The sequence below is a fragment of the Panulirus ornatus genome, chromosome 43 (genome assembly GCF_036320965.1).
Source record: "Panulirus ornatus isolate Po-2019 chromosome 43, ASM3632096v1, whole genome shotgun sequence".
Taxonomy (NCBI): Eukaryota; Metazoa; Arthropoda; class Malacostraca; order Decapoda; family Palinuridae; genus Panulirus; species Panulirus ornatus.
The window spans coordinates 12,647,907-12,673,101 of NC_092266.1; the positions used below are offsets into that span (position 1 = coordinate 12,647,907).

The following is a 25,195-nucleotide window of genomic DNA, read 5'->3' on the forward strand; positions in this document are numbered from 1 at the left end:
AAGGTACTAAGAATATATGGTGTGGGAGGCAGGTTGTTAGAAGCAGTGAAAAGCTTTTATCGAAGATGTAAGGCTTGTGTACGTGTAGGAAGAGAGGAAAGTGATTGGTTCTCAGTGAATGTAGGTTTGCGGCAGGAGTGTGTGATGTCTCTATGGTTGTTTAATTTGTTTATGGATGGGGTTGTTAGGGAGGTGAATGCAAGAGTTTTGGAAAGAGGGGCAAGTATGCAGTCTGTGGTGGATGAGAGAGCTTGGGAAGTGAGTCAGTTGTTGTTCGCTGATGATACAGCGCTGGTAGCTGATTCATGTGAGAAACTGCAGAAGCTGGTGACTGAGTTTGGTAAAGTGTGTGAAAGAAGAAAGTTAAGAGTAAGGAATAGTGGTTCCAACAATGTTGTATGGTTGCAAGGCGTGGGCTATGGATAGAGTTGTGCGCAGGAGGGTGGATGTGCTGGAAATGAGATGTTTGAGGACAATATGTGGTATGAGGTGGTTTGATCAATTAAGTAATAATAGGGTAAGAGAGATGTGTGCTAATAAAAAGAGTGTGGTTGAGACAGCAGTAGAGAGTGTTTTGAAATGGTTTGGTCACATGGAGAGAATGAGAGGAAAGATTGACAAAGATGATATATGTGTCAGAGGTGGAGGCAATGAGGAGAAGTGGGAGACCAAATTGGAGGTGGAGAGATGGAGTGAAAAAGATTTTGAGTGATCGGGGCCTGAACATGCTGGAGGGTGAAAGGCGTGTAAGGAATAGAGTGAATTGGAACGATGTGGTATACCGGGGTCGACGTGCTGTCAATGGATTGAACCAGGGCATGTGAAGCGTCTGGGGTAAACCATGGAAAGTTCTGTGGGGCCTGGATGTGGAAAGGGAGCTGTGGTTTTGGTGCATTATTACATGACAGCTAGAGACTGAGTGTGAACGAATGGGGCCTTTGTTGTCTTTTCCTAGCGCTACCTCGCACACATGAGGGGGGAGGGGGTGGTTATTCCATGTGTGGCGGGGTGGCGATGGGAATGAATAAAGGCAGACAGTATGCCTTATGTACTTTTATATATGTATATGTCTGTGTATATATATATATATATATATATATATATATATATATATATATATATATATATATATATATATATATGTGTGTGTGTGTGTGTGTATACGTTGAGATGTACAGGTATACATTTTTGCGTGTGTGGACGTATATGTATGAACATGTGTATGTGGGTGGGTTGGGCCATTCTATCATCTGTTTCCTTGCGCTACCTCGCTAACGCGGGAGACAGCGACAAAGCAAAATAATAAATTATATATATTATATATATTATATATATATATATATATATATATATATATATATATATATATATATATATATATGGGAAAAGATAACTAAAAACAGAAATGAGTGTGGCTATGCAATCAACCCGAAGGTACGAGGTATCAAAATACTGAGTGTGTGGTACTCTATGCTATGTATGGTCTTTGAATTCCTAACGGATTTGAACCACTCATCCAGTTGATCATTACTTAATTACTGATAATCATAAGACTTCTAAAACCTTACTATTTCCTGGAAAGTGGAAAGTCACTGGAAACCTGCAGTTGTGGAATTCTGCGTAAACGTAAACAAATGTCGTTCTCAAATGAGTAATCCGGATTCGAATTCTGTACCAAAAATCCCATCAGTGGGATATGAGAATTTCATCAATCAAAGCATAGTTTATTGCCTCTTCTCGCCCTAACCAAATTGACTGAAAAAAATATAAAAAAAAATGGTATGAGTACCGATGCATATCTTGGAAGTGATTTTCAGTGTAAATGTACACTGTCTGGCTTTTAGCATTCAGTCCATGATCAAATACTTCCTCCTTGTACCCGTATACTGTAGGAAAATTCCCGTTGTCCATTTATTCATATAGCAGGTTTCCCTAGCTACCGGTAATGTGAATCTCATCGCATCTTATTGTAGACTTTTCTAAACATGACACCTCAAAATGGACACAATAGGTAGAAAACCACCTTCCAAAACGGGGTGAATTTATTATATAACACACTTCAAAAAGGATACGCCCCTTTTGTCTGTGACAACTTCATAGATTCTTGCTGTACACCACCCTAACAACTATTACCGTAAACTGTAAAACATTTCATTGTAGAAATCTCGTTAAGTGGCCCAAACTCGGCCCTTTCAACGAAATAAAATTTGGTTAAATTGCTGAATCTGCTATATTTCCAAGCTCCTTGAGCCGTTATTCCTCAATGATGATGACATATTATACAAGATTCAATCACTTAAAAATATCGACACCCATTGAGTGATTCCAAAATCTTGACCTCGTTGATTCATCCTAAAGGTGCTTCAAATTTGATTACGTCGTTCCCTCTAGATTTCATATGCTCCATCACGTGCTGATATTGGAAGTTTTCTTGCTTCAGGTCTCCCTGACTCCAAGAGCATCTGTTCTCATAGTATGTTTCTCAGTAACTGAAATAAGATTAAGGGAGACTATGTAGCTTAAGTTTAGTCTCCACTACTTCAAAAATATCGAGGTAGCTATTCTGACATATTTGAATTATAGTTCCTTGCCATCAGTCTGCCTGTATTAGTATACAGAACCCTCACTTTATGGCACTTAACACTGGTCAGTTCTTTTGTCCTCTCTGTGATGTTCCCCTCACCGGCCTGATCCGATTCCTCTCGTTATTTGCCTCCTGGAAAGTTTATATGACTGTCCCGGAACCTGTTCACGACACCCTCCCATGCCAAATATAAACCTTAGTGGCCTTTTCCTAGTAACGTAGCAGTATGACCCCATTCTTTTGATTTGCAAATGCCAGTTCTGTCGTATCTCACACTTCAGCTTTTATTTCTTCCTTGTGTGGAGGATGTACAACTCCAAGAATTATTACGGTCTTGCGCCTGATAACCTTTCCCTACACAGCTTCTCTCATTTGTATAGAGGCTCATCATTGTGTTATCTCCTAAAATGGTTTATCTAAAATCTGCTTTTTCATCGTTTCACAAAAGTCTTGAATCTATCCACTGTAACACACTTCAACGAGGATTGTCTCTGACAATCTTACCCTGTAATTCATTCTGCCTGTCAGCATCCATATACCGTTCCACTACGATTTTTCAACTCTGTGGTTATCTTCAGCCTAAATACCATTCCTTGTCTGGCTCTACTTCATACTTCTAAATTGTGCTGCCCTGTAGTGATAAAATCCATTACCCTAAATTCGTTAAATTCACTGATGGTGTTAAATAGTTCCTCCACCTTTAATGATTTCTGACACTTTTTGTGTTCCCTAGCTACATCCTCCAATGACATATCTTCTGGATAAGCTTATCTACAATTGCCATACTGTGAGGACTATCAGCTCAGATACTCGACAATCCCCTCTCGCTCCATTGTTTTCGTTTGAGAATCCTCAGACTAATTATGTTCCCATCGGTCCATGTGCTACTAACTAATTTCTTTTCTCTGTCTGCTACTGCTCTGTTATTTATCCTGTGTTGGACTGAGTGTGTGAGTCAAATTATCGTCCGTCCATTTCGACAACACAGCATACCAGGAGATACATCTCAACCGAATCCTTTAAAACAGAATTCGTGTTTGTATTAGATCAAGTTTCTGAAGAGGGTAGTGGGATGCTAACATTTGAAGGTGTTTATGAGGTTATTCCTCCTCTTCCTGCGTCTGGAAAGAAAACAATTTACTTATCAAGATAACGAGGCTGCCACATGACACTGCAGAACGCCTATCACGCACTTTAACTGCATCCATCACAAACGTGGGCTAAACAAAGTCGGCTTTACATTCTAATTTTTTACAAAAACAAGACATTGATAACAGCGAACATAAAGTTAATATATATATATATATATATATATATATATATATATATATATATATATATATATATATATATATATATATATATATATATATATATATCTTTTAAACTATTCGCCATTTCCCGCGTTAGCGAGGTAGCATTAAGAACAGAGGACTGGGCCTTTGAGGGAATACCCTCACCTGGCCCAATTCTCTGTTCCTTCTTTTGGAAAATTAAAAAAAAAAAAAAAGAGAGGGGAGGATTTCCAGCCCCCCGCTCCCTCCCCTTTTAGTCGCCTTCTACGACACGCAGGGAATACGTGGGAAGTATTCTTAATCCCCTATATATGTATCACACGTGGCTTTAATTACTGGTGAACTAAGTGAACTGAGGCTCACGTATATGAAGACTGCAACTGCAAAGCATCGCTTTTTGTAATTATTCATTTGCATTGTATGGGGAGGGGTTTTTACGCCCTGTGTAATATATTGCTTATACGTCACCACAGGATATTCAGAGTAATCAAGAAGGTTGGGGTTAACATGCCACACAGCTTCAAACTTAAAATTTCACACTTATCATTGGTTTCAGAGATAAGAAATATCTAGTGCTATCTATCAGATACCACCAGCCTGGGTGATGGGAATCGAGTGAAGAGGCAATGCGTTGGTACTAGGAAGTCTACACTGGACGACGTGGTTATCCGCCTGTTTCACTATCACTACTTGCTAACTTGAGAAGGTATGTGGTATACTCTCCTTCACTCATACTGTCAGTTTCAATTTATATTTACACAGTCCAGAATCACCAGCCTGGCATGAAAGACCTAAAACCAGGGTATACGGAGTTCATGAGGCTGATAGTGATTGGTACGTGCTATTGCGACTCTCCTACACTGGAGACGTGCTATTGCGACTCTCCTACACTGGAGACGTGCTATTGCGACTCTCCTACACTGGAGACATGCTATTGCGACTCTCCTACACTGGGGATGTGCTATTGCGACTCTCCTACACTGGAGACGTGCTATTGCGACTCTCCTACACTGGAGATGTGCTATTGCGACTCTCCTACACTGAGGATGTGCTATTGCGACTCTCCTACACTGGGGATGTGCTATTGCAACTCTCCTACACTGGCCTTCGCAGGCTTGGCACCTTATGGTACTGTATCACTCCTGAGCTGGAAATGTGGCGATTACAAAAAGATGATAACGAGGAATACATACTGGATAATTCTGATGATATCATATAATGATAGTTAACACACACACACACACACACACACACACACACACACACACACACACACACACACACACACACACACACACACACACACACACACACACACACACACACACACACACACACACACACACACACACACACACACACACACACACACACACACACACTGACACACACACACACTGACACACACACACACACACACACACACACACACACACACCTGGCTTAGGCTTGTGAGTGTATTTGTTTATACACATAATAGGGAAAACATGGTACATACACAAGGTTAAGAGATGGGGGCAACATAAGCAGAAATTCAGATAAAACACAAATGATAATCACATTTGTATCAGAGGACAATTAAACGATTCATTCATATTTACACATCCACATTACTTTTCTTCCAACTAAACCTTTGTGATCACCTATTCGGAAGTTGTGCTGCATACGTAGGGTCATCTCGTGTGTGAAGTTACTTAATTTTCTATACGTAGAGTTCACGACTCACGGGGTCCCATCTTAGGAGCACTCTACACCCTAAGTACTTATCCTTTTAAACCTACATAAACTACAGGCATTCAACTGAGTTTCCTTATTTAGTCTTTTCCAACTATCCACCTCTCAGACACTAAAACAGTAATTCTTTACGTCCTTTCTCACTTGCTTTTCATCAGTTCGGTAGTGCATCTCCTAACTAAATGTTCCCCAACTGCTTTAGAAACTCTGAGGCTTCGCCACTAGGTTCAACTAGAAGACTTCATCCTCTTACTGTAGATCTCTTGAATAATGTACCATCTTGGTTGCTTACCTTTGGAGTCTCTCGATCTGTCTGATCTTTGTGATTCTTTAGCGCGGTAATAAGGCTAGCGAGTTAAATGCCAGTTTTCGTCTAGACTATGCTGTGCATAGCTTACCAAACATTTCTTTGTCCATAAACTCGAAATGCGATTCCAATATTAGTCAGCAGAAAGTTTATTACATTTTTCCCAACGTGCATCTCTAGCGAACTTTTTCTATATAATTACCCTCCGACCAATTTATATGAAGAGTCCTAGTGTTACCAGGACGTCTTTCTAAAGGCTCCTCCAACCTTCTAGCAGCAGGGAAATGCGAACTGAAAAAGAAGTCTGTACAACTAAAGTCGTCAAGTTGACGTTATCACTCGCAGCCTGAGTCGCAGCCAGTGTGCCAACCCGAAATTTCAATTTTGGTCCGAATATGCCTAAATCATAAAAAGTCCCTACATGTCCCTACGTGCAGAGTCCCTATGCCTGTTCGTAAATGAATTAGACTTATTTTTCGACAAGAAATGCGCATAATGTTTCTTATGAAGTGATTAATAAGTTTCACGGAGAAAGGAGAACCAAATAGTGAACGCAATGACACTTAATGTTTATTAAAGAAAAGTAAAGTTTCAATATGCAACCAATATTCTAAGTTCCTCTTACATATTAAAAATCGGAAAAAATAAAGTTTACATAGTTTGTTCTCAATATAGTTAATTTGATTTTTCATTGGATAATTACCTTACTAAGAGGTCGTTGGCCGTTAAACCTAAAAAACAACAAACAATTATCCATGATGATCATGCGAGGGTGAAAATACAAGGTATATATATCTTATAAATGAGGAATAGTTAATAATAAAGCAGTCATATTTCCTGCTACAATATTGAATGTGGATATTTACCCTCAGCTCCGATGAAACAGACTGTAACACTTACCGCATCACATAATCAGATCTCATTCATGATCACCTTAGCAGTATAATTATCTTAAGGCCAAAATGAAAACACAACAGGAAAGCCTTACTCTGTGCTCATACATTTGTTGGTTATGAAGTGCCAAGTGCCTCTCTTCAATCTCCTTTGTAAAATCAAGACAGTTTTATCTTTGGATATCATATCAGAACTGGTAAATAGTATGGAATCTAATAACTCAGGTCCCGCCCTGTTCTTTTTTATCTTTGCATCTGCCATTTGAGAGAAGAGCCTCTCAATTTCTGCACTGGAATGTGGCAAAGTTAGGATGAGCTTTGGTAATGTTCCGAAACATTACGGTTCTGAAATATTCATTAGTTTGGAAAGATACAACTACAATTCTTCACAGCTCTTCTTAAGAAGCAGGCTACGTTCATCAGCATTGAAATATGCTTACAAGCCCTCCCATACCTTCCGAATGTCACCGCGATTCCCACACCTTCCGAATATCACCGCGATTCCCACACCTTCCGAATATCACCGCGATTCCCACACCTTCCGAATATCACCGCGATTCCCACACCTTCCGAATATCACCGCGATTCCCACACCTTCCGAATATCACCGCGACTCCCACACCTTCCGAATATCACCGCGATTCCCACACCTTCCGAATATCACCGCGACTCCCACACCTTCCGAATATCACCGCGATTCTACTCGATGTCCATATTCTATCATCAAATTGATTAGCTTTGGTGGAGTTTTCCTAGCATCAAAATCCAATGTAATCTTAGGAGATATGAATTTCATTTCCTTAAACAAAGGATCAGAGAGAGTCAACCTCTTTTTGAGCTCAGCTAGTGCTGTTTGATAAAAGGAGAGACATCTTATTCTGAAATGCTTGATATTTTCATCAAGACAAAATTGACTTACACTAACTTCCCATGCTAACTTTGTTCAGAGGAAGATGATGACCTGTATTATCAGGTTCGGTCTTTGATAAATCATCTACAAACTCTGGTTTGATGAAAGTCTTACATAGTGTACTTGTCCTTCGGATACTTTCATCTTGTAGGGTAGCTACAAGCTGCTTTTGCTCTGAAATGAAGCAGTCATTTGATTGAAATATCCTAAGACACTTCCAAAAGTTCAGGTATGCTTTTAAATAGGGATTGTCGAATTCTTTCATAATCAGTTCTGCTGAAATTACCTCATCCTCTATTTGGGCTTGGAAAAAAAAGGAATTTTAAAAATTACCACAAGTTCAGAATCCGTTCAATGCAATGTGCGTTGCAAGCTGTTGATATTTTCCAAACTACGGAAGAAAAGTAACTGATCATACAAAACTGTGCTTTGTAAAGAATGACAAGGAACAGGTGATTTCTGGATTCTTCTGTTCACCGAGTGTAATAATCCGCATCTAAGTCATGGTCAGACACTCAAAAGCTCAGAGCATGAGTTTTCCCTTGTATTTTCATCGAAGAAAACGAATAAGTGAAGGAGGGACTTTTTGATTGCATAAAGTACACGAAATTTGTCAATATGCTAATTTTCTTACAGAAAATATACTGATTATCATTGAATGTCCAAAGTCCGAAGGTTTTTAAAAATTCTGCCAGGGTGTCCCCACGCGTGTGAAAATGAGTCAAATCTAGGGACAAGTCCCTACCGTTGGCAACACAGGCGCAACCCAGTAGAACAAACACACGCACACACACACACACACACCCATATATGTGTTTTTTTTTTTTTTTTTTTTTTTTTTTGTCGCTGTCTCCCCCCCCCCATACACATGTACATACACACGTCCACACACGCAAATATACATACCTACACAGCTTTCCATGGTTTACCCCAGACGCTTCACATGCCTTGATTCAATCCACTGACAGCACGTCAACCCCGGTATACCACATCGCTCCAATTCACTCTATTCCTTGCCCTCCTTTCACCCTCCTGCATGTTCAGGCCCCGATCACACAAAATCTTTTTCACTCCATCTTTCCACCTCCAATTTGGTCTCCCTCTTCTCGTTCCCTCCACCTCCGACACATATATCCTCTTGGTCAATCTTTCCTCACTCATTCTCTCCATGTGCCCAAACCACTTCAAAACACCCTCTTCTGCTCTCTCAACCACGCTCTTTTTATTTCCACACATCTCTCTTACCCTTACGTTACTCACTCGATCAAACCACCTCACACCACACATTGTCCTCAAACATCTCATTTCCAGCACATCCATCCTCCTGCGCACAACTCTATCCATAGCCCACGCCTCGCAACCATACAACATTGTTGGAACCACTATTCCTTCAAACATACCCATTTTTGCTTTCTGAGATAATGTTCTCGACTTCCACACATTCTTCAAGGCCCCCAGAATTTTCGCCCCCTCCCCCACCCTATGATCCACTTCCGCTTCCATGGTTCCATCCGCTGCCAGATCCACTCCCAGATATCTAAAACACTTCACTTCCTCCAGTGTACGTGTTGGAAAAGAGGAAAGTGAATGGTTCTCAGTGAATGTAGGTTTGCGGCAGGGGTGTGTGATGTTTCCATGGTTGTTTAATTTGTTTATGGATGGGGTTGTTAGGGAGGTAAATGCAAGAGTTTTGGAAAGAGGGGCAAGTATGAAGTCTGTTGGGGATGAGAGAGCTTGGGAAGTGAGTCAGTTGTTGTTCGCTGATGATACAGCGCTGGTGGCTGATTCATGTGAGAAACTGCAGAAGCTGGTGACTGAGTTTGGTAAAGTGTGTGGAAGAAGAAAGTTAAGAGTAAATGTGAATAAGAGCAAGGTTATTAGGTACAGTAGGGTTGAGGGTCAAGTCAATTGGGAGGTGAGTTTGAATGGAGAAAATATATATATATATATATATATATATATATATATATATATATATATATAATTCAGAGTCCACAGTGAAAATGGTGAAAATAGATGACCTTTAAGTTGATGAATACGAACGTACGTGTACTCAACGTGACTACAGGGGAGAAAGAATACTTCCCACGTATTCCCTGCGTGTCGTAGAAGGCGACTAAAAGGGGAGGGAGCGGGGGGCTGGAAATCCTCCCCTCTCGTTTTTGATTTTCCAAAAGAAGGAACAGGGAAGGGGGCCAAGTGAGGATATTCCCTCAAAGGCTCAGTTCTCTGTTCTAAATGCTACCTCGCTAATGTGGGAAATGGCGAATAGTACGAAAAAAAAAAAAAAAAAAAAAAAAAATATATATATATATATATATATATATATATATATATATATATATATATATATATATATATATATATATATATATATATCCCCAACAGACTTCATACTTGCCCCTCTTTCCAAAACTCTTGCATTTACCTCCCTAACAACCCCATCCATAAACAAATTAAACAACCATGGAGACATCACACACCCCTGCCGCAAACCTACATTCACTGAGAACCAATCACTTTCCTCTCTTCCTACACGTACACATGCCTTACATCCTCGATAAAAACTTTTCACTGCTTCTAACAACTTTCCTCCCACACTATATATTCTTAATACCTTCCACAGAGCATCTCTATCAACTCTATCATATGCCTTCTCCAGATCCATAAATGCTACATACAAATCCATTTGCTTTTCTAAGTATTTCTCACATACATTCTTCAAAGCAAACACCTGATCCACACATCCTCTACCACTTCTGAAACCACACTGCTCTTCCCCAATCTGATGCTCTGAACATGCCTTCACCCTCTCAATCAATACCCTCCCATATAATTTACCAGGAATACTCAACAAACTTATACCTCTGTAATTTGAGCACTCACTCTTATCCCCTTTGCGTTTGTACAATGGCACTATGCACGCATTCTGCCAATCCTCAGGCACCTCACCATGAGTCATACATACATTAAATAACCTTACCAACCAGTCAACAATACAGTCACCCCCTTTTTTAATAAATTCCACTGCAATACCATCCAAACCTGCTGCCTTACCGGCTTTCATCTTCCGCAAAGCTTTCACTACCTCTTCTCTGTTTACCAAATCATTTTCCCTAACCCTCTCACTTTGCACACCACCTCGACCAAAACACCCTATATCTGCCACTCTATCATCAAACACATTCAACAAACCTTCAAAATACTCACTCCATCTCCTTCTCACATCACTACTACTTGTTATCACCTCCCCATTTGCGCCCTTCACTGAAGTTCCCATTTGCTCCCTTGTCTTACGCACTTTATTTACCTCCTTCCAGAACATCTTTTTATTCTCCCTAAAATCTAATGATACTCTCTCACCCCAACTCTCATTTGCCCTTTTTTTCACCTCTTGCACCTTTCTCTTGACCTCCTGTCTCTTTCTTTTATACATCTCCCACTCAATTGCATTTTTTCCCTGCAAAAATCGTCCAAATGCCTCTCTCTTCTCTTTCACTAATACTCTTACTTCTTCATCCCACCACTCACTACCCTTTCTAATCAATCCATCACTGATTCCCTAAATACATCCCATTCCTCCCCCACTCCCCTTACTTCCATTGTTCTCACCTTTTTCCATTCTGTACTCAGTCTCTCCTGGTACTTCCTCACACAAGTCTCCTTCCCAAGCTCACTTACTCTCACCACCCTCTTCACCCCAACATTCACTCTTCTTATATAGATATATATATATATATATATATATATATATATATATATATATATATATATATATATATATACACTTTTACATGTGAATATTGAAAGCAGCAGCTGTTGGGATGTCAGATCACTATCTCCTAGTGACGAAGGTGAAGATGTGTAGAGGTTTTCAGAAAAGAGGACACAATGTCGGTAAGAAGAAAGTGGTGACAGCAAACGAGCTTGAAATGAGATTTGAGTGAAGAATGACAAAAGCTGTGTGTAAATGAAACAAGGGAAGTAGGTGAGAAATCGAAGGTATTTGGGAAACGCGAGAGAGATGCATGTGGCACATAAAAGGTGGAAACTTGGCAGATCACAAATAGTAGCCAGTGGTGGGATAAAGATTTAATGTCGGTACTGAAAGCGAAAAGAGAGGCATTTGGGTGGTACTTACAGGGAAGGAGTTCAGATGATTACGGGATGAGTGGCAGGAGGTACAGAGGAAGGTGCAGGGGTTGAAGAAAATGGAAAAAGAGAGTTAGGACGAGTAACAATAAACTTTACGGATAAGATACTTTTAAACAAGGAAACAAGTAAGGTCATCAGCAAAAGGGAAATTGGTAACAGGCAGTGATCAAGTGAGGAGATGGAGAGTACTCTTAACCACTAATGAATGGGTTTGATGATAGGGTGGCATATGAAGTGTTTGGGTAAGGTGGTTTGTGAAGCGAGAGTCATGGAGAATGGTTTGGTGAAAAGCGGTGAAAGTCTAATGTAAGATGAAATGTGACAAGGTGGCTGAGGTGGATGGTAATGCAGATGAATTTTCAAAGAAAAAGGGTGACTGTGCTGTTGATTGGTTAGACAGGATTTTCAGTGCATGTATGGATTATGTTGAGGTGCCTGAGATTGGCAGAATGCATATTTAGTGCCACTGTATAATTACAAGGGGGTAAAGGTAACTGTTAAAATTACAAAGGTATAAGTTTATAGTATGTACCTGGTATATTTCATGGGAGGGTATTGAGTGAGAAGGTGAAGGCATGTAGAGATCATCAGACTGGGGAGGAACAGCGTGGTTCCAGAAGTGGTAGAGCTGTTTGCATTACAGATTGTGTGTGAGAATTACATAGAAAAAGTTGGATGTGAAGCATCTGGGGTAAACCATGGAAAGTTCTGTGGGGCCTGGATGTGGAAAGGGAGCTGTGGTTTCGGTGCATTATTACACGACAGCCAGAGACTGAGTGTGAACGAATGGGGCCTTTGTTGTCTTTTCCTAGCGCTACCTTGCACACATGAGTGGGAAGGGTGTTGTTATTCCATGTGTGGCGGGGTGGCGATGGGAATGAATAAGGCAGACTATGAACTATGTACATGGGTATATATGTATGTCTGTGTGTGTATATATATGTATGCATTGAGATGTATAGGTATGTATATGTGCTGTGTGTGGACGTGTATGTGTATGTGGGTGGGTTGGGCCATTCTTTCGTCTGTTTCCTTCTGCTACCTCGCTAAAGCCGGAGACAGCGGCAAAGCAAAATAAATAAATAAATATTTCTCTCATACTTGATCATTGATTCCCCCATTACTGAGGTAGTGCCAGGAACAGATGAAGAAAGGCTAAATCTGCTCATGTCCGTTTTCTAGCTGTATTGTAATGCACTGAAACTATGGCTTCCCTCTGACAACCAGGCCCTGGAGACCTTGCCATGGTTTATCCCAGATGCTTAACATGTTCTGGCTCAGTCCAGTGATGACTACCATGCCCCAGATACCTTGCCATGGTTTAACCCAGATGCTGAACATGCTCTGGCTCAGTCCACTGACGACACCTTGACCCCAACAAACCACATCGTTCCTGTGCACATCTTTCACCCTCCTGCACGTTCAGGCCTCGAACGTTTTTTTCACTCTGTCCAATTTGTTCTTCCCGTTCTCATTGTTCCCTCCACTTCTGACACATATATCCTCTTTGTCAATCTTTCCTCTTCTGCTCTCTCAACCAAACTCATTTTATTGCCACACATCTTTTATGTTGTCATAACTTAATCGACAAAACTACCTCACACCACAAATTGTCCTTAATCATTTACTTACCAATACATCCACTCTACTTCACAAAACACAGCCTATGCCTTGCATCCACATGCTATTGCTGGGACAACTATCCCTTCAAACATACCTATTTTTACTGTACCAAATAATGTTCTCTCTTTCCAAACATTCTCCAGTGCTCTTAGGCCCTACGAGTTGTTGCCATGTCCACTTCCGGATATCTAAACCACTTCACTTTATCCAGTTTTTCTCCATTCAAACTCACATCCTAACTAACCTGTCCCTCTATCCTGCTGAACCAAATAAACATGCTTTTTTCAGTTACTTTCAACTTTCTCCTTTCACACCTCTTCCAAACTCAGTCACCAACTTCTGCAGTTTGTAGCTTGAATCTGTGATCAGTGCTGAATGTAGGTGTGTGTGTGTTTAAATACATATAAAAGTAGTATACCAAAATATGTAAAAAAAAAAAAAAAAAATTGCACTCCAACTTATAATTCTCAAGTCATGCCTTGATTTTTCAAATATTCAAACAGTATATTTAAGACATCAGTGTTGCTGTATACTTACACATACTAAAGCTTTTACATTCTACTCGGTACAGGGTATGACATGGGATCGTCTGAGCCAGGGTGTAAAGACCTTAACAGCCGAGATGACATCAGCCTGAAAGAAAATCTAGCAGAGAAAGATGGCAAAGCTTGGGAAAAGTCAGATATCATACCCAGAAGATTTGATGAGTTGGCCCCTGAGCCAGATTGGATTCCTGTTGCTGATGTTATCCGCACACAGAGGGAGGAAACTGCCAAAGCTGAGGCAGAACAAATAAAGATCAAACCACCATTAGACACTGACTCAAAACCTGTTGATAAGAAGCAGAATGAAAGACCAGATGCAGCACTTGATGAGAAAGTCATGCAAGAAGATGGGAAAAATTTACAAACAATTGCGGAAAATGAAAACATGAAGCAAAAAGAAGATTTACAAACAATTGAGAAAGCTGAAAATATGAAGCTAAAGTCACTTGATGAAGACCTGAATGAGACCAGTTATGAGGTTGATAATGTAACCAAGGCTATGATGAACTGGGTTCTGAAGCCTGATTATTTTACCAAGAAAAAAAGTGCAAATCTAGCTAACCCTAGTCAAGACAATTCCACCACAGTAATTTCTCAAAGTGAATACAAGAAGGAAGTTCCTCCTTTGAAGTCTGCCACCATAGACTCTCAGCACCATTATGACAGACAGAACATCCCATTTGAGCATAGTGATTATAGCTCACACAGGCATGGGAACACCCAGCCTCCCTCCAAGTATGACTATGATCCTCAGTATGAACATCATCACCGCTACCATGAACCAAGCCCTGATTATGATCAAGAGGATCTAAGTCATGAACGTTATTCCCGGTACAATGATAGTTATGGTAGCCCTGACCTGATTGAAGATGAAGATTATTTCTGGCAAATCCCAGAGTATGGTGATCATTACCATGGCCCACACCATGATTACAAACACAGTCTGTATCATGACTCCAGACCACATTATGGTACTAAACCTTCTCGTGACTTGGATTCACATTATGGAGGTCATTATCATGGCCCTACACCACATCAACATGATCAATACCATCAGCCTAAACCCCATTACAAACAAGATCACTATCATGACACCAGTACCTATTATGAGGGTGATTATCATCCCGATTTCTACCCAGGCTCTAGATATGGCCCATACGAAAGACACAGCTCAAACTATAAGCGTGACCATCACCATGAACGTGATCGCAATTATGAACTAGATTTCCAGCAGCCTATTGACGTGGATCGTACACGGAATTACAAGCATCAGCCCCAGGGTGGAAGAAGATCTCACAAGTTTGATTATGAATATTAAGTATAAAACTTCATTATCAATGATTCAGTTTTGTTTAAGAAATTTTCTTTCTCAAGAATGATTTGTCTTTGCTTATGGGTTTATATTGAAGTTCTTTTTGTTAGAGCAACAATTTCATTAACAATGAAGAAGAATAATGTTTACTATCACAATTGAGAATGAATATTCTCTCAGAATAAATAAAATATTCAAAGGGACCTTCTCTTTAATAGCCAATATTTCAGGTAATTGGACACAATTATTTGGGGCTTTATTTCCTTCTCAAGTCTTGGATATTCAGTCGTTGGTCTATGCCAAGAAATTAGCATTAAAACTTAGTATCATGAAGTGTGGGGTTCAATTTGTAGTCAATCAGACTATTCTTTCTTAATACAGTGATATTCATGCATTTCTTTATTTGGAACAATCATATCCAGAATAAATACAGAACAAAGATAATAATGTCTTTTCTTTTGTACTCACTACCACTCCCAGATATAAAACACTTCACTTACTCCAATTTTTCTCCATTCAAACTCACATCCCAACTAACCTGTCCCTAAACCCTGCTAAACTTAATAATCTTGCTCTTTCACATTTACTCTTAACTTTTTCTTTCAAATCTCTTCCAAACTCAGTCACCAGCTTCTGCAATCCAATATCATTCTTAACAGGAACACTGACAGTACTGCAGTATTCATACAAATAGAATAAATATATTCAATGATGGTTTAAATGTGATAAAGATGTAGACTTTGCAGCAGTTACTGAGAAGAATCTCATATAGCAAATATACCAAAAAAAATCTTCCATATTTACTTCAGAATGACATGACATTCAGGTTACACTTAAATTAAGTGAGAAAAAAAATTTACAACCTACTTCAACTCCCTGGATGCACTCTAAGTCACTGTATGCTCCACTGCACCCCACAGTTCAAAAAGTCCAAGACTAGATTGCAAGAATCTCCTCAATGCATATGAGTGCAAAATTCTACTGGTGTCTTGGACATCGTGGATTATCCGCAGTAAAGAATACCAGATGCTAATGGGTTAAAACACTTACTTTATTCACATGATTTACATAATTAGCCTAAACTACTACCGCTCATATACAAAAATTTTCAACTGTTGGTTTATTATTTGTACTCTCTTCTGTTTCTCCTCAGTCATTATATCTACCTTAGTCAACCTCTCCCTTCCTCATTTTTCCAAACTTCCAAAGTAAGTTGCATTCTCTTTAATTTCTTTTAGTTTTACATATGAATCCAATCTTTTAGTAAATTTCTCAACATTGTAAAGTCTATACCGACAGGTGGCATTATGTAATTCTGACACCAGCTCTGAAAGTTACAAAAATATTGTTATGTAACCAACATTAGATCTGTCAGAAAAGGAACATCTAGTTGGCTTTCTTGAGACATAAAATCTGAGGTGACAAGCTTTCTTGAAAATGAAAAAACTGATGTATATAACCAGAACTTCCAAAGTAATGATTATTACGATTACATAACTCCAGGACCCCTTGTACATGGAGGGCTTTTAGAGCTTCAAGTTTACACTATAACCAGTGGCAGGGAAATGATGGGGTCCTTTGGAGTGGGAAGTTCTTTGAAGATTTTGTAACCTTTTCATCTCCTGATGATGATACAATCTCATCAAGGGAGACTTTTCACCAAGGATGAAAGCCCCAAGCATGCAGAGTCTGGTTACACCCCATAATAATTTCATACATGTGATGATTAATAGCATTTCAATAATTCTTCCTTACTCATATAATTAAAACTACTATTCAAGATCTAAATAAACATGACTAAGCAAAGAACTGGAAATGTTTTGCTATCAAAGGTATTTTCACAACTAACAAGAATTACAGTGTATACATACATATTCAGTGGATTTTAAAATCACAAAAATTTGTCAGGGCATGAGTTTGCACATAAAACTTAGTACACAGCTTCAAACCTTTTTTTGTCTGTTCCTGGTGCTACCTTGCTGGGGGGGGGAGGCTATTTTGTGTGTGGTGGGGTGGCAACAGGAACGGATGAAGGCAGCAATTATTGAATGTGTACATGGGCTGGAAACCCTCCCCTCCCATTTTTTTCAATTTTCTAAAAGAAGGAACACAGAAGGGGGCTCAGTCCTCTGTTCTTAACGTTATCTCGCTAATGTGGGAAATGGCGAATGTGCATGATAAAAAAAATAAAAACCCATCCACATGCAAATATACATACCTATACATCTCAACGTATACATATATATACACACACACACATATACATATATACACATGTACATAATTCATACTGTCTGCCTTTATTCATTCCCATCGCCACCCCACCACACATGAAATAACAACCCCCTCCCTCCTCATGTGCATGAGGTAGCGCTAGGAAAAGACAACAAAGGCCACATTTGTTCACACTCAATCTCTTGCTGTCATGTAATAATGCACTGAAACCACAGCTCCCTTTCCACATCCAGGCCCCACACAACTTTCCATGGTTTACCCCAGATGCTTCACATGCCCTGGTTCAATCCATTGACAGCACATCGACCCCAGTATACCACATCGTTCCAATTCACTCTATTCCTAGCACGCCTTTCACCCTCTGGCATGTTCAGGCCCCGATCACTCAAAATCTTTTTCACTCCATCTTTCCACCTCCAATTGGGTCTCCCACTTCTCCTTGTTCCCTCCACCTCTGACACATATATCCTCTTTGTCAATCTTTCCTCACTCATTCTCTCCATGTGCCCAAACCATTTCAAAACACCCTCTTCTCCTCTCTCAACCACACTCTTTTTACTACCACACATCTCTCTTACCCTATTTTTACTTACTCGATCAAACCACCTCACACCACATATTGTCCTCAAACATCTCATTTCCAGCACATCACCCTCCTGCGCACAAGTCTATCTATAGCCCACGCCTCGCAACCATACAATATTGCTGGAACCACTATTCCTTCAAACATACCCATTTTTGCTTTCCGAGATAATGTTCTCAACTTCCAAACGTTCTTCAACGCTCCCAGAACTTTCGGCCCCTCCCCCACCCTATGATTCACTTCCGCTTCCATGGTTCCATCCGCTGCCAGATCCACTCCCAGATATCTAAAGCACTTCACTTCCTCGAGTTTTTCTCCATTCAAACTTACCTCCCAACTGACTTGTCCTTCAACTCTACTGTACCTAATAACCTTGCTCTTATTCTCATTTACTCTCGGTTTTTTTTTTCACACACTTTACCAAACTCAGTCACCAGCTTCTGCAGTTTCTCACACGAATCAGTCAAAAGGCGCTGTATCATCAGCGAACAACAACTGACTCACTTCCCAAGCTCTCTCATCCACAACAGACTGCATACTTGCCCCTCTTTCCAAAACTCTTGCATTCACCTCCCTAACAACCCCATCCATAAACAAATTAAACAACCATGGAGGTATCGCACACCCCTGCCGCAAACCTACATTCACTGAGAACCAACCACTTTCCTCTCTTCCTACACATACACATGCCTTACATCCTCAATAAAAACTTTTCACTGCTTCTAACAACTTGCCTCACACACCATATATTCTTAATACCTTCCACAGAGCATCTCTACCAACTCTATCATATCTTGTGGAGGCGAAGGTGAAGATTTGTAGAGGTTTTCAGAAAAGAAGAGAGAATGTTGGGGTGAAGAGAGTGGTGAGAGTAAGTGAGCTTGGGAAGGAGACTTGTGTGAGGAAGTACCAGGAGAGACTGAGTACAGAATGGAAAAAGGTGAGGACAAAGGACGTAAGGGGAGTGGGGGAGGAATGGGATGTATTTAGGGAAGCAGTGATGGCTTGCGCAAAAGATGCTTGGGAAGCATGGGTGGTGGACAGATTAGAAAGGGTAGTGAGTGGTGAGATGAAGAAGTAAGATTATTAGTGAAAGAGAAGAGAGAGGCATTTGGTCGATTTTTGCTGGGTAAAAATGCAAATGAGAGGGAGATGTATATAATAAAGAGGCAGGAGGTCAAGAGAAAGGTGCAAGAGGTGAAAAAGAGGGCAAATAAGAGTTGGGGTGAGAGAGTATCATTAAATTTTAGGGAGGGTAAAAAGATGTTTTGGAAGGAAATAATTAAAGTGCGTATGACAAGGGAACAAATGGGGACTTCAGTGAAGGGGGAAAATGGGGAGGTGATAACAAGTAGCGGTGATGTGAGAAGGAGACGGAGTGAGTATTTTGAAGGTTTGTTGAATGTGTTTGATGACAGAGTGGCAGATATAGAGTGTTTTGGTCGAGGTGGTGTGCAAAGTGAAGGGTTAGGGAAAATAATTTGATAAACAGAAAAGAGGTAGTAAAAGCTTTGCAGAAGATGAAAGCCGGCAAGGCAGCGGGTTTGGATGGCATTGCAGTGGAATTTATCAAAAAAGGGGGTGACTGTATTGTTGACTGGATGGTAAGGTTATTTAATGTATGTATGACTCATGGTGAGGTGCCTGAGGATTGGCGGAATGCTTGCATAGTGCCATTGTACAAAGGCAAAGGGGATAAGAGTGGGTGCACAAATTACAGAGGTATAAGTTAGTTGAGTATTCCTGGGAAATTATATGGGAGAGTATTGATTGAGAGGGTGAAGGCATGTACAGAGCATCAGATTGGGGAAGAGCAGTGCGGTTTCTGAAGTGGTAGAGGATGTGTGGATCAGGTGTTTGCTTTGAAGAATGCATGTGAGAAATACTTAGAAAAGCAAATGGATTTGTATGTAGCATTTATGGATCTGGAGAAGGCAAATGACAGAGTTGATAGAGATGCTCTGTGGAAGGTATTAAGAAAATATGGTGTGGGCGGTAAGGCGTTGGAAGCAGTGAAAAGTTTTTATCTAGGATGTAATGCATGTGTACATGTAGGAAGAGAGGAAAGTGATTGGTTCTCAGTGAATGTTGGTTTGCGGCAGGGGTGCATGATGTCTCCATGGTTGTTTAATTTGTTTATGGATGGGGTTGTTAGGGAGGTGAATGCAAGAGTTTTGAAAAGAAGGGCAAGTATGGAGTCTGTTGTGGACGAGAGCTTGGGAAGTGAGTCAGTTGTTGTTCGCTGATGATACAGCACTCGTGGTTGATCCGTGTGAGAAACTGCAGAAGCTGGTGACTGAGTTTGGTAAAGTGTGTGAAAGAAGAAAGCTGAGAGTAAATGTGAATAAGAGCAAGGTTATTAGATAGAGTAGGGTTAAGGGACAAGTCAATTGCAAGGTAAGTTTGAATGGAGAAAAACTGGAGGAAGTGAAGTGTTTTAGATATCTGGCAGTGGGTCTGGCAGCGGATGGAACCATGGAAGTGGGAGTGAATCATAGGGTGGGGGAGGGGGCGAAAGTTCTGGGAGCGTTGAAAAATGTGTGGAAGTCAAGAACGTTATCTTGGAAAGCAAAAATGGGTATGTTTGAAGGAATAGTGGTTCCAACAATTCTATATGGTTGTGAGGCATGGGCTATAGATAGAGCTGTGCGGAGGAGGGTGGATGTGCTGGAAATGAGATGTTTCAGGACAATATGTGGCGTGAGGTGAAATGATCGAGTAAGTAATGAAAGGGTAAAAGAGATGTGTGGTAGTAAAAAGAGTGTGGTTAAGAGAGCAGAAGAGGGTGTTTTGAAATAGTTTTTTCACATGGAGAGAATGAGCAAGGAAAGATTGACAAAGAGGATATATGTGTCAGAGGTGGAGGGAACGAGGAGAAGTGGGAGACCAAATTGGAGGTGGAAAGATGGAGTGAAAAAGATTTTGAGTGATCGGGGCCTGAACATGCAGGAGGGTGAAAGGCTTGCAAGGAATAGAGTGAATTGGAACGATGTGGTATACCAGGGTTGATGTGCTGTCAATGGATTGAACCAGGGCATGTGAAGCGTCTGGGGTAAACTATGGAAAGTTTTGTGGGGCCTGGATGTGGAAAGGGAGCTGTGGTTTCGATGCATTATATATGACAGCTAGAGACTGAGTGTGAACAAATCTGGCCTTTGGTGACTTTTCCTAGCCCTATCTTGCACACATGCGGAGGGAGGGGTTTTTTATTTCATGTGTGGCAGGGTGGCGATGGGAATGAATAAGGGGAGGCAGTCTGAATTATGTACATGTGTATATATGTATATGTCTGTGTGTGTATATATATATGCATACGTTGAGATGTATAGGTATGTATATGTGCGTGTGCAGAAGCGTATGTATATACATGTGCATGTGGGTGGGTTGGGCCATTCTTTCGTCTGTTTCCTTGCGCTACCTCGCTAATGCGGGAGACAGCGACAAAGCAAAATAATATCTATTATTTATTTATCTTATTTTGCTTTGCTGCTGTCTCCCGCGTTAGCGAGGTAGCGCAAGGAAACAGATGAAAGAATGGCCCAACCCACCCACATACACATGTATATACATACACGTCCACACACGCAAATATACATACCTATACATCTCAATGTATACATATATATATACACACACACACATATACATATATACACATGTACATAATTCATACTGTCAGCCTTTATTCATTCCCATCGCCACTTCACCAGACATGAAATAACAACCCCCTCCCCCCTCATGTGCGTGAGGTAGCGCTAGAAAAAGACAGCAAAGGCCCCATTCGTTCACATTCAGTCTCTAGCTGTCATGTAATAATGCACCGAAACCACAGCTCCCTTTCCACATCCAGGCCCCACAGAACTTTCCATGGTTTACCCCAGACGCTTCACATGCCCTGGTTCAATCCACTGACAGCACATCAACCCCGGTATAAAACAGTGTTCCAATTCACTCTATTCCTTGCACGCCTTTCACCCTCTTGCATGTTCAGGCCCCTATCACTCAAAATCTTTTTCACTCCATCTTTCCACCTCTAATTTGGTCTCCCACTTCTCCTCGTTCCCTCCACCTCTGACACATATATCCTCTTGGTCAATCTTTCCTCACTCATTCTCTCCATGTGACCTAAACCATTTCAATACACCCTCTTCTGTTCTCTCAACCACACTCTTTTTATTACCACACACCTCTCTTACCCTTTCATCAGTTACTCGATCAAACCACCTCACACCACATACTGTCCTCAAACATCTCATTTCCAGCACATCCACCCTCTTCGGCACAACTCTATCTACAGCCCATGCCTCGCAACCATACAACATTGTTGGAACCACTATTCCTTCAAACTTAGCCATTTTTGCTTTCCAAGATAACGTTCTCGACTTCCACACATTTTTCAACGCTCCCAGAACTTTCGCCCCCTCTCCCACCCTATGATTCACTTCCACTTCCATGGTTCCATCCGCTGCCAAATCCACTCCCAGATATCTAAAACACTTCACTTTTTCCAGTTTTTCTTCATCCAAATTTACCTCCCAATTGACTTGTCACTCAACCCTACTGTACCTAATAACCTTGCTCTTATTCACATTTACTCTCAGCTTTCTTCTTTCACACACTTTATCAAACTCAGTCACCAGCTTCTGCAGTTTCTTACATAAATCAGCAACCAGCGCTGTATCATCAGCGAACAACAACTGACTCACTTCCCAAGCTCTCTCATCCACAACAGACTGCATACTTGCCCCTCTTTCCAAAACTCTTGCATTCACCTTCCTAACAACCCCATCCATAAACAAATTAAACAACCATGGAGACATCACACATCCCTGCCGCAAACCTACATTCACTGAGAACCAATCACTTTCCTCTCTTCCTACACACACACTTGCCTTACATCCTTGATAAAAACTTTGCACTGCTACTAACAACTTGCCTCCCACAACATATATTCTTAATACCTTCCACAGAGCATCTCTATCAACTCTATCATATGCCTTTTCCAGATCCATAAATGCTACATACAAATCCATTTGCTTTCCTAAGTATTTCTCACATACATTCTTCAAAGCAAACACCTGATCCACACATCCTCTACCACTTTTGAAACCACACTGCTCTTCCCCAATCTGATGCTCTGTACATGCCTTCACCCTGTCAATCAATACCCTCCCATTCAATTTCCCAGGAATACTCCACAAACTTATACCTCTGTAAATTGAGCACTCACATGAATTATGTACATGTGTATATATGTATATGTCTGTGTGTGTATATATATGTATACGTTGAGATGTACAGGTATGTGTATTTGCGTGTGTGGACGTGTATGTGGGTGGGTTGGGCCATTCTTTTGTCTGTTTCCTTACGCTACCTTGCTAACATGGGAGACACTGACAAAGTAAATTGGAAATAGAACAGAATATATATGTCTGTGTATGTGTATGTATGCATACGCTGAAATGTATAGGCATGCATATGCGCGTGTGTGGGCGTTTATGGATATACATAAGTATGTGGGTGGGTTGGGCCATTCTTTTGTCTGTTTCCTTGTGCTACCTCGCTTATGCAGGAGACAGCAACAACGTATAATAATAATGTAATATTTTGTGACATGAATATCACTGAAGGTCTATACAAAGGGAATAGCTGTGTCATGGATAAAATTTGAAGGCAGTTCCCTTTCCTGTCCACACAATGAAATTTTAGAACAGGCATGGTGCCAGACCCAAACACCAACAACTCAAACATCACCATCCAGTAACAATTGTTTACCAATGGTGTCTTTGCTTAATCTCTTTTCTGTATATCAACTGACTGTTCTACGTCTTCTATCTCATTCTTGTATCTCACCTGTAGATGGTTTTTTTTAAAGTGAGAAGTTTTTTAAAACTGAACTTTGTTTTGTTTGAGATGATTGATGCACATGTAAGGTGACTTTTCACCCACAATTTAACCTCACAGTATGTGTCAGATAATTTTCTGAATAAAATCTTTCATGGTTTATTTGAATAATCATTTGTAATATCCAGACACAGAACACAGAGTTTTTAAGTAAATGTAAACTCTGTAGTCAGATCCTTTCTTTGGATAATACTCCAAACCTTGAATCCTGTAGAAAATACATCGTGTAAGGTGAGCCTTGTAACTTATGAATCTAAAAATTCTCTTTAAACAAGAGGAAAGCACATGTCTAACCAGAACTATCACACACCCTCCTGTTGGTAATTCTTTAGCTAAACTGTCATGACAAATAATGCTACAGTTATGTTACATACAAAAAAAGAAAAACATGACTATAATGTGCCCAAGAGAGGTGTATGGAAAATTTTATTAAAATCATTTGCTTGGTTTTTACTCCTACATCAACACCAATGAGATTAAAGTGGCCTCCACTTAATTGCAAGCCTACCTGCCAAGTGAGTTTCAAACTTCTGTAGTTGTCATGAGGACACTCAACCTTCCAGGATAAGGTGGGCTGGGTAGCCAAGGGCAGCTGACCTTACTAACTTAGCAAAAGAGCTACATGATGGGAGAGCAGTGATGAATGACTCAGAAAGGGCTCAGATGGCTTCAGTCCTATGGGGTTTCAGCAGGCAAAAGCGGATCTCCACTCTTCTTGACAGAGGTGACTTGAAGCTCATGAAGTGTCTGTTGCCTTCCTGATGGGCCCTGAAGATACCACAGTTAAACTGTTAAAACTTTTGTAAGGTCTGAAATTAACAATTTGGTGAGAAAAATCAAAGGTTGAGGTATGATGGTGGAAAACTGAAATTAGGTTAAGGTGCTTTCCATGCACAGAACTTTCCATGGTCCACCCCACAGAACTTTCCATGGTCCACCCCAGATGCTTCACATGCCCCGATTCAATCCATTGACAGCACATCAACCCCGGTATACCACATCTATCCAATTCACTCTATTCCTTGCCCGCCTTTCACCCTCCTGCATCTTCAGGCCCCGATCACTCAAAATTTTTTTCACTCCATCTTTCCACCTCCAATCCAGTCTCCCACTTC

The 25,195-nt window shown here is 40.6% G+C and overlaps 3 protein-coding genes across 4 annotated transcripts in view; 1 reads left to right on the plus strand and 2 right to left on the minus strand.

The window, feature by feature from the left end:
- The window catches only part of LOC139762323 (coiled-coil domain-containing protein 174), a 33,453-nt gene extending 31,788 nt beyond the window's left edge, over positions 1–1,665 (minus strand). Inside the window, exon 1 of the mRNA XM_071686971.1 lies at positions 1,569–1,665. The gene's annotated coding sequence lies outside the window, so the exon portion shown is untranslated. The remainder of the gene's footprint in view (positions 1–1,568) is intronic.
- A 2,776-nt stretch (positions 1,666–4,441) lies between these two features.
- Positions 4,442–15,805, plus strand: LOC139762325 (uncharacterized). The gene is made up of 2 exons (XM_071686974.1): positions 4,442–4,585; positions 14,073–15,805. The coding sequence occupies exon 2, from the start codon at positions 14,081–14,083 to the stop codon at positions 15,362–15,364; it is 1,284 nt and encodes a 427-aa protein (XP_071543075.1). The 5' UTR covers positions 4,442–4,585; positions 14,073–14,080; the 3' UTR covers positions 15,365–15,805.
- A 583-nt stretch (positions 15,806–16,388) lies between these two features.
- LOC139762324 (uncharacterized) overlaps positions 16,389–25,195 on the minus strand; it is a 141,493-nt gene continuing 132,686 nt past the window's right edge. For both annotated transcript variants that reach the window (XM_071686972.1, XM_071686973.1), the window contains exon 12: positions 16,389–24,848. In XM_071686972.1, the coding sequence (XP_071543073.1) occupies positions 24,756–24,848 (93 nt within the window). In that variant the 3' untranslated portion in view covers positions 16,389–24,755. The remainder of the gene's footprint in view (positions 24,849–25,195) is intronic.

What these genes read in the sequence shown, in the direction of transcription:
- LOC139762325 (XM_071686974.1), top strand. Translation starts at nt 14,081, where the DNA reads ATGGGATCGTCTGAGCCAGGGTGTAAAGACCTTAACAGCCGAGATGAC.